This window comes from Diplotaxodon limnothrissa, linkage group LG19 (assembly GCF_057381915.1).
Source record: "Diplotaxodon limnothrissa isolate DT_005_m linkage group LG19, D_limnothrissa_male_GT1.1, whole genome shotgun sequence".
NCBI classification, from domain to species: Eukaryota; Metazoa; Chordata; class Actinopteri; order Cichliformes; family Cichlidae; genus Diplotaxodon; species Diplotaxodon limnothrissa.
Window position 1 is genome coordinate 8301634 of NC_140614.1, and position 9435 is coordinate 8311068.

The window sequence follows — 9435 nt, forward strand, 5'->3', positions numbered from 1 at the left end:
AATACTGGAACAATTCTTCAAAGCTAATTAAAGTCTAATGATCTTTTTATTCTGTAGTAACCATAAATTGGTAAATATGCAACTATTGAATTACATTAAATGCATTGCACGTCCAATAACCAAATCAGGTGGTGATATAATTTTTTTTAATATTCAGAATGTTGTTGGGTGAATTACTCACAGATTCTGCAGATATACCAAACATTTCTGTAGCTAAATTAACTCATCATCATCCAAGGTGGGTAGTCAGTTTTAACCTGTAATTTCTAACTATTATATCCTTCCTAACTTGTAATTGGGAGAATATGACTCATGACTTAATTGGTGAGGAGCAGGAAAATGTTATAAGGAGAGAGAAAAAATCCTCCATGCATGCTATTTCCCCACTTTACAGTAATGAACCCACGTGATCACTCTTCAGTCAGATCCCGAAGACATAAGGAAAAGAAACTCTTAGTAAGCATTTGTAAGCACTTTAATTACCATAATAGGTCTATTTCAGAGAAAATGGCCTTAATGATATAAAATTGTCATCCTGTTCAGTCAATAGACACTAACATTTTAGATATGGCAAGACATTTGTTCATGTAATTTACTATTTAACATTCATTACATTTTTACATTTACTGTAAGTGCTTCAGAACCTAAAATGAACATTTGGTAACACATTCACGCTTCCAGCCAAATCTGAAACTTTTTTATCCTCACTGATGAGCGTCTCTGTTTTTCTAAAACATGGTCGTGTAGTTTTTGCTTGTACCTGCAGAGGGCAGTGCAGGCCTACAATTGTAAAAAAGTAACAAACTGTTACGTTGTCTCCCTCTGCGTGTCAATAGTGGTAAATCGTGACACTTCAACACGGATTCTCAAAATTTAACGCAATAAACCGAATTGTCTTTGCTCCAGGTAGCAAAAAGGTGTCACCAGCACATTATTTTCTACATTATTATTTTATCAGAATATATAAATTATTTTTAAGGTAGAATAGAACAGCCCTTAATTGTCATTGTTCATGTACAATAAAATTATGGGTACTCCATGAAAACTGTGCAGAAGTAAAATTTAAAAAATCAAAATAGTAAAGATAGAAGAAATATACACAGTCAGGTAAGAGTGAAAGGTATATACAAGGTTTAACACAACATGCCCCAGTTCCAGGTGATGATGTCAGGAAAGACCTTGCAAACCTGTTACTACATCTATTACAACACTATTTATGCTTCAAGTTTTAAGAAGTCTCAGGCTTGAGCAGTGAGAATCTTATACTAGACAAAAATGGGACCAGACACTGGTCTCTCCTCAGTTCCCAGATGTTTATGGACTGTTGTTAAAAGTAGAAGGGATGTAATGGTAAACATCGCTGTTCAACTGTTTTCAGACTTGTTGGTGCCATCAAATTCAAAATTATCCTATTGTTAGTATTATTTTTAACGTTAAACCTCAGTTTAAGTATTTCATGTGCTTTCTGTGTTTTATGGTAAATTAAAAATGGGGTTATGAAATTTGCAAGTCATTGCATTCTGTTTTATTTTTATTTTCATTTTACACACCATCCCGTTGTTTTTGGAGTTGGAGTTGTAGATTGGCAAAAGTTTTTAATGTATTTATAAATTTTCAAATTAGTGACGGGCCACTCGAATACCCTGGTCTGGAGTACAAACTGTTACAGTTACATTTAAATCAAGTGTGCAGTTTTACATATATGTGAAATTTTATATAGATTTTCATATATGAATATATATTTTAGTCTCATCCAGCTGCACACTTTGTAAATACTTCCTCCAAAGGAAATGTCTAATGGGATCACAGAGCGTGATGATAAATATGTGACCTTTTGAATAGCAGATGTTGTCCAAGGCCCAGACTCACAAAGCTCTACTACTAATACACTTACAATCACAAAACAATTCCCTTTACAGTAGATGAATGTGGCAGAGAGGGTATGCTTAGCCAAAGAAACTTACAGTGCAAATATGAAGACATTTATTCACATTAATTGTAAAAATCAATATGTTCTTTACGAGCATAAGGCATAGAGTCCAGTGAAGATCATAGACACAGGCTGCTGACTAAGGAGTAATGATACATAATAAGCTTGAGGGGACACAGACTACAACCTAATTACCAGGTCCTAAAGACCTTTGCTGAAACGAAAAACCTCAGTATATTTCCCTGTCTATAATGCCTGACTGTCTCCCCCCAAATCAGCCAACTAGAAACGTTCCCAGACATTCGGAGCAGGATAATTCTGTCCAAACTCCACCCAGTAGGAGTTTAAATTTAAGCAACCGAGAGCCTGGACAAGTATGCAAAGAAAAAAAAACAATTAAATACAACTAGAAACATAAGTGTAATATTAAGATCAAGGATTCAATACTTTTTTGCCATGTCATCGTTAGGAATTTGCCTCAGTGGGCCCATGTCTGACAATAATCACAGCAAAACACCTAATTATATCTGATATATGAGGGGATTTGTTAAGAAAACTACAATTAGTTCTCTGTGTGCACAGTACACAAACCTCTGTGTCAGATGACATCCTGATGTGAACCATGTGTTGACAACATCGAAGTGATTGTGCTTCTGCTGATTTTAGGCGGCATCATACATCACACAAAGACACAATTACATACCATTGCAAGTGGCTTTTACTGTAAATAGCAGTATCACGTTCCTGAGTTTCACTATCACTATCAATCTACTGTTACCTTTCTGTTAAAGCTTGGAGAGGGTTAATGTCTCCTTAGGTGCTGATGGTACAGACTTATCTTAACTGTGAGTTGAGTCAAAATGTACAGGAAATGGCCTAGACTGTCATTCTAAACACAGTACAGCCAAGTTTTTTTGAAAAAATGTTTTTTCATTGAAAGCAGCACTGCTCAGCTCGCCATGTCGTAAATTTCAAAGTTGAGAAACAAAGTGTTAAATCATCGAAGCATCTTCAAACCTACAAAGATATTTCATCCATTCTGTTTCTGATTTATATTTTTGCAATACTGTGCCTCTGCATATAGGATTTCCTTGGTAAGGGCGTAAATTACGAATTGTGTCTTTTTGCAGTGGGTATGTTAAAGTCTGAGCCAAGATGCCGAAGCTTTGCGCATATTTTCAACACATGCTGGAATTCCTGCCTCAAAAACTGCTTTGCAATGCATTTTCTCGCCATATTTTTCTGCATCTCTTACAGAAATCAAAGAGGAACACGATGTTTTCTTCTGAGTGTTGTGTTTATGAACCTGAAGTTATAAGAAGCCAATTAAAGCATGAGTTTCAAAAACTACTGCTACTATATACTACATACTTTGCTCATCTTCATTTAAAGATCAACTCAATAATATGACTGTATCAGGAAAAGTCACACATAGGAATTCCAAGCAAAGACAATGGCAAAAAAATAAAAGCCATGCAAAAAAGTAACGACCTCAAGAACATGTTTTATGTTTTCCTGTTTTTCATTCCAGGAAACAGAGAATGGGAGGATGGTCCGACTCCCCCTTGTGCTTTGCGTAATATTGGCTTCCTTTGTTCCAAATGAAAGCCTTTAAAAACAGCACACATGCTCGTTCTGTATCAGTTAAAGCGACATCATGGTGTCAAAGGTGCTCGTGGGTGCTGCTGTTTTTGTTGTCGCCCTCATTTCAGAGAGTACGTTTGTGCTGCTTTATCTGTGTTTTTTGGTGCAACATTTCAGATGTTATTTTTCTGCTATTAATATTTTGCGCGTCTGTAAAAGAAAAATATGCTTCTTCATCTCAGGTGCGGGCATAATCGGAGGCAGGGAGGCAGCGCCGCATTCTCGGCCCTACATGGCCTCCATCCAGGTGCCAGAAGGGGAGAATCTGAAACATGAATGCGGAGGCTTTGTGGTAGCAGATCAGTGGGTGATGACTGCAGTGCACTGTCTACCTAACGGGTAAGGCAACATTTTTTACAGTGTAACAAATGTATGGAAACATTTGCAAGATCAGAATCATATTAGCATGATATTTTCCATTTAAAGCTGGTGCTGTTTGGATTGTGTTTGTTTGTATTTGCTTGGGCAATAATCTCTCCTGTGCTTGTTCAAGTTTCATGTTTAAATTTGCTCAATGGCTCTACAAAAGCATTTAGAGTTTGCTTTTATGTAGTAGATAACTCTTTTTCTTGATGATTATTCAATAATATAACACTATTGTGCTCTTTTTTAAGACCAGATGGAAGGAAGGTGATGCTCGGTGTCCATTCTCTGAGTGAACCTGAAGAGACAAAGCAAATCTTTGACATTTTGGAACTTCACAATCACCAAGATTTTGACCCAAGTAATTATGACAATGATATTGCTTTAATTAAGGTAAGTGCATATGCTATGCCCTTATACTATCTGAATACTCAGAAACAAGAGTCTATAATAGTAAACCAAAACAGTGATATAGTTGGAATCATTATCTGTGGGGGCTTTTGCAGCTGGATCGTCCATTTAACATTTCCGAAGCGGTTAAAGCGGTGGAATTTCTGCGTGCTGGAGGCACAAACCCCGACACCGGTAACGAGGTCGAAACAGCTGGCTGGGGATCGGTTGACAACCTGGGGGCCAGACCAGATAAACTCAAAGAGGTGACTGTCGAGGTGATTAGCCCAGATCGGTGCAGACGCAGCGACTACTTTGGTAGAAAGTTCACCACTAACATGATATGTGCACATAAAGTATGCGCAAACCCCTGTGACCAACCACATAAGAATGAGGACAGTTGTGATGTAAGTTTTACTTCCTTTTATTCTCCTAAACATAAATGATGAAACGTGAAAACAGTTGTTAGACAGCTGGCTTAGATTGCATTACTGATCCTAAACTTGTGCTTTTTTTTCCTGCTTCTTTGTTGTGGTCATTCAGGGGGACTCTGGGGGTCCTCTGCTCTATAAAGGCGTTGTGGTGGGCATCACCTCAAATGGCGGAAAAAAGTGCGGCCAAACAAAAAAGCCTGGAATTTATACTATCATCTCTCACTACACTCAATGGATTGACAACATCATGAATCCACAGCCAGCCGCAGCAGAAGAGCAGAGCGCATAAATGAAAGCAGATGTTACATTCAAGTTTTTAGCTACAGCTGACTATGCATCTGTCACAGTGTTTTTTATATATACATATATGATTAATGCATGTCTGTAGGAGCAGTTCATCAATGTGTGGCAAATGACAAAAACATATGTAAACGTCTTTATTTTTTTCTACTGCTCCTGATTGCTCCCTCTATGGGCGTCGCCATAGGGAATTGTCTGCCTCCATTTTACCCTCTCTAGCATCATAATAACAATCACATAATGTAGCACTTTGCTGTATTATGGAATTAATAAAAACGTAGTACATGTCTCGTGTTATACCTGTACCTTGCAGAGATAGATAGATAGATAGATAGATAGATAGATAGATAGATAGATAGATAGATAGATAGATAGATAGATAGATAGATAGATAGATAGATTGATTGATTGATTGATTGATTCTACCTAAAATAAGATTGTATTACTGGGCATCCCAGCTCAGAACAGTAGTAGAGATGAAGAGATTGGTTCTGTTAAACAGAACTCCAGGAATGCCAGGAATATTAATATCTACAGTGCAATGTCTTAGTCAACAGTCTCAGAGGAAAATTAACGTAATACACGGGTTAAACAAACACTGTAGGTATGGAATGCAGTGCATGCAATTAAAGGGGAAAGTAGCAGGTCATGGACCATGCTTACTGTTCACTAGGAAATATCAAGTGTCCCCCCTCTGTACTTGTTATTTTTAATAGAAGATAGGCCAAAAGTTAAGAATAAACCAATTATTTGATGGAAACGTGTTCACATTATCTACTCCAGGAAAAAATAATTGGCTTACTCCTAGGTGACTTATGTATAGACATCTAAAAATTAGACATCACATCACTAAACACACTGACTGTGGCGTTCTGAAAAAGGATCCAACCAATATCGAATTATGATTTCATCTACGTATTCCAACAATAAAACATATATGTATTTTAAAAAGTGAGTGACAGAGATATCAGAAAATGCCAGATATATTATACAGCTTTAATTACTTTAACTTATAAGAAGATGGACACTTATCATTGCTGTCACTTATCAGCTTTGTTCTATCAATAGTTTATATATCTGTTTGTAGCTAAACTATATTTCAAATGAAGCCAACCCTGAAAGTCAGTCGGTGCCTTTTCCTCTTGTTTAGTTTTGTTTAACACTACCTGTAAGTTGTGCTATTGGCAATAAAGTTCCAAATGTACTTTGTGAGTAGAAAGACAAACAATAATAGATCAGACTAACTGAAAATATGGTTAAAAGCCAAAGTTTACAATGTTGGAACACAACACCAAGATGTCATCTAAACAATTTATGCATCACTGTTGTAATTTTAATACATGTGTGTCAGCTTATTGGCAAGTGGAAACATTTGTAAAATTGTCTTCAAGTCTCAGGCAATCAAGACAACAACAACAACAACAGATCTCATAAACTTTCCAGTCTTCATACCAGTGGTGAGGAAGTCCAAAAGCAAATAAAAAGAGCACATGTACTTTTTCTTTTCCTCCTTTCACTGGTCTGTGCAGACAAGCAGGTATGTGAGTAGTTCCCAACATGCTCCACTGATTTGTTTAGCTTGATCAAAACCACACCATCACCCCCGCCATTGTGTTCTACCAAGAGGCTCACATTTCTAAAAGACAGTACATCTTAACAGTCATTTAAAGGTATTCATAGCTAGTTAACTTAAAATACAAAGGTTATAAAGACAATAAAAAAGATTACAAGGACATTTTCTGCAAGTGATTCAACCTTCAAAAGCAAACCATACTACCACATGAGTATCAAATAAAGGAAACAAATGTTTAATGTAATTCAATCCAATTTAAAACATCTACACTAACACTTTTTTTTTACCAAACAGGAAGTTTAAGAAAGGTTCAAGGCTCTAGGGTACATCATTGTACTGCTTTTCCATCTGCAGTGTTCCCCTTTTTATAAGAAAGAGAAGTTAATTTTCTCTTAATAAGTAGTTCACTTCCAGTGCTCCTTCCTTCCTCTCTTCAATCACTTTGTTTCGTTCCTGCAGCTCCTGCAAAGAAAATCTCTTCACTATGTGGGGGTGTCCTCCATGTGAGGCAACCAGTTTACTGATCCCAGACAGCAAATCTTTCACCTGAGGATAGCTCAAAGCATTCTGGGATTTTATAATGTTTAGCTCATAATAACGGCTCCCGCACTTCCGGACAAGATCCTGCAGAGCTGAATGAGCACCAGCAACATAGTTGTTGATTTTCTGAGGCCTGCACTTGTTGTTGTCGAATTGAACGAACAACACGATGGCATGCTCTGCGAATTCTCGTCCAAAGATCTTCTGGAGGTGTCCGAACATCTCGCACTCTCCCTGGGTGAAGCGTCCCACCTGGAGCACCAGCAGGAAAACATGGGGCCCAGGTACGGCCAGAGCCAGGCAGTCCTTCACAAGCTCTACATTCTCCACCCCGTCTTCGTCCCACAGCTCAGGGGTGTCGACGAGGATGAGCTTCCTCCCTGCTGCGTATACCTCCTTTCTCTCGCAAAATACGGTCGGTAGGGCCGGTTCATGAGTGGATCCGTTAATTGAGTACTGGCTACCTGCTCTCTCTAGGATTACATTCAGAGCAGAAGACTTACCGCTGCCACTGAGACCAAGAAAGATCACAGAGATCTTATTCTTTTCATCATCTGAAAGCCAAAAATGAAATGGAAAATGACTGTTAGAAAACACCTACAGAAAATTAGACCATACAACTCTTATGAAAATGTTGAAAATATGATTACACACTAGCTACAGCCCCAATAATATCTATAACTTGTGGAGGGCCATTTCCCCTGTTGGGGTCTATATCATGTTCTTCTGGTTTTACATGTGTCAAACTGAATTGTAACACTAAATATTATAACAATATCCATATAAAAATGTAACTCTATCACCCCCTAGGGGCAATTAACATCACTTTTACCTCTTCCAGTAGATGCTGGACGATGTATTCACCACTCTTTGGTGTACAGGGAAGTTATAGGTCTGTATTTTTATTCATCTTGACAACTTTAGTTTTAAAACACCAGAACAAATGGAAATAGCTCTTACCATCAGGGGTACTGATCTGAAGTTGCAACATGGCTCTGTGGCTTCTTACAGCCTCCTCAAGGTTCTCTCTTTTTGCCTCATACTGCTTTTGTTCAGCTCCCTCCTTCTTTCTTTCCTCATCGTGCTTTGCATTCAGCTCCTCCAGCTCCTTGGCTCTTCTCTGCTCCTGTTGTTGAAGTAGCTGCATGAAAGCTTGCTCCTTCTCTTCTGCCTCGCGTACTTTCATTTTCAGCATGTTCATGGCCGAGTCTTCTGTCCTACGTTTCATGGATTCACTTAGCATGCTTTCAGTGTAACCTGTGACGCCATTTTCAGTCATCAGGTAGTCAACCATCTCGAGCAGGGTGTGCAGCCCGCCACCCGGAGCAGAGGACCTAACTCGGCAGTACCTGCCATCACATACATTTATCAAATCTAGCAGGGCGTCATCTAATGTGTCAACAACCTTTCCATCTTCCACAGAGAGGACAATTAAGTATTTTAAAGCCTCAGCTCCAAAGTGGGCCTGAAGGATCCCTGTCAGTCTTTGTTCTCTCATTGTGTAACAGCCACCTTGGATCAGCAACAGAAATGTTCTGATTTCCTCTGTGCAAGACTTGAAACAGCTATCGATTGTCTCACAGATGCTCTCCTCTGTCATGTTTTCCTTTAACTCTGCATAGTGCAAGCTGATCGAACGATCCTCCACAGTCAAATCACAGACTTGGTTTGATCCCACAGATCTAAAACTTAACTTGTGACTTTCATCCTCAGAGCTATCCTGAGCCAGAGATTTCAGAGCAGACCATTCTTCCATCATTGATATGACCACCATCATCTCTCTTATATCTGTTACATTTTCTGTCAAACAAAACAATAACAACTTTTCAGTACACAAACCAACACATCCTTAGGATCTAACGTTTAAAATAATTTGCAACTATTTAGTCAATGATTTGACCTCATAGTAAAAGAAAAATACGATTACTCACTCCTAGCCATGTCTTTTGCAGGTGCTCCAGCAAGTCTGCACTAAGATTCTTGTCAGCTCAAGATAACACCTGAAACTAGACACTCAGGCTCTGAAACAAGCATTATAAAGGAAAAAGGTAAAACAGGTAAAAGGTAAAACAGGATGCTTCTGGATTACAACATGTGGCACTACAAGTTCAACTGTCAAGGAAGTGCATTCCACCGTTCACGCCTGGATGAACATGTATTTTCCTTGTGCTTCACTTTAGGTTTGAGAATACAAAAGAAAAAAAGCATTACTTCAAATAATTTTGGTGCACAAAGCAGTTTTCCATGCTAAACTTTAAAAT

The 9435-nt window shown here is 38.3% G+C and overlaps 2 protein-coding genes across 2 annotated transcripts; one reads left to right on the top strand and one right to left on the bottom strand.

Annotated features, from left to right (window-relative positions):
• Window positions 1-3584: 3584 nt before the first annotated feature.
• Window positions 3585-5365, top strand: cfd (complement factor D (adipsin)). The gene is made up of 5 exons (XM_085342856.1): window positions 3585-3645; window positions 3757-3913; window positions 4189-4330; window positions 4444-4734; window positions 4871-5365. Exons 1-5 carry the CDS (start codon window positions 3588-3590, stop codon window positions 5048-5050), a joined length of 828 nt encoding a protein of 275 aa, XP_085198982.1. The 5' UTR covers window positions 3585-3587; the 3' UTR covers window positions 5051-5365.
• Window positions 5366-7015: 1650 nt separating this feature from the next.
• Window positions 7016-9115, bottom strand: LOC146611653 (uncharacterized). The gene is made up of 3 exons (XM_085342767.1): window positions 9106-9115; window positions 8135-8974; window positions 7016-7728 (listed from the first exon to the last, which is right to left on the bottom strand). Exons 1-3 carry the CDS (start codon window positions 9113-9115, stop codon window positions 7016-7018), a joined length of 1563 nt encoding a protein of 520 aa, XP_085198893.1.
• Window positions 9116-9435: the final 320 nt, after the last annotated feature.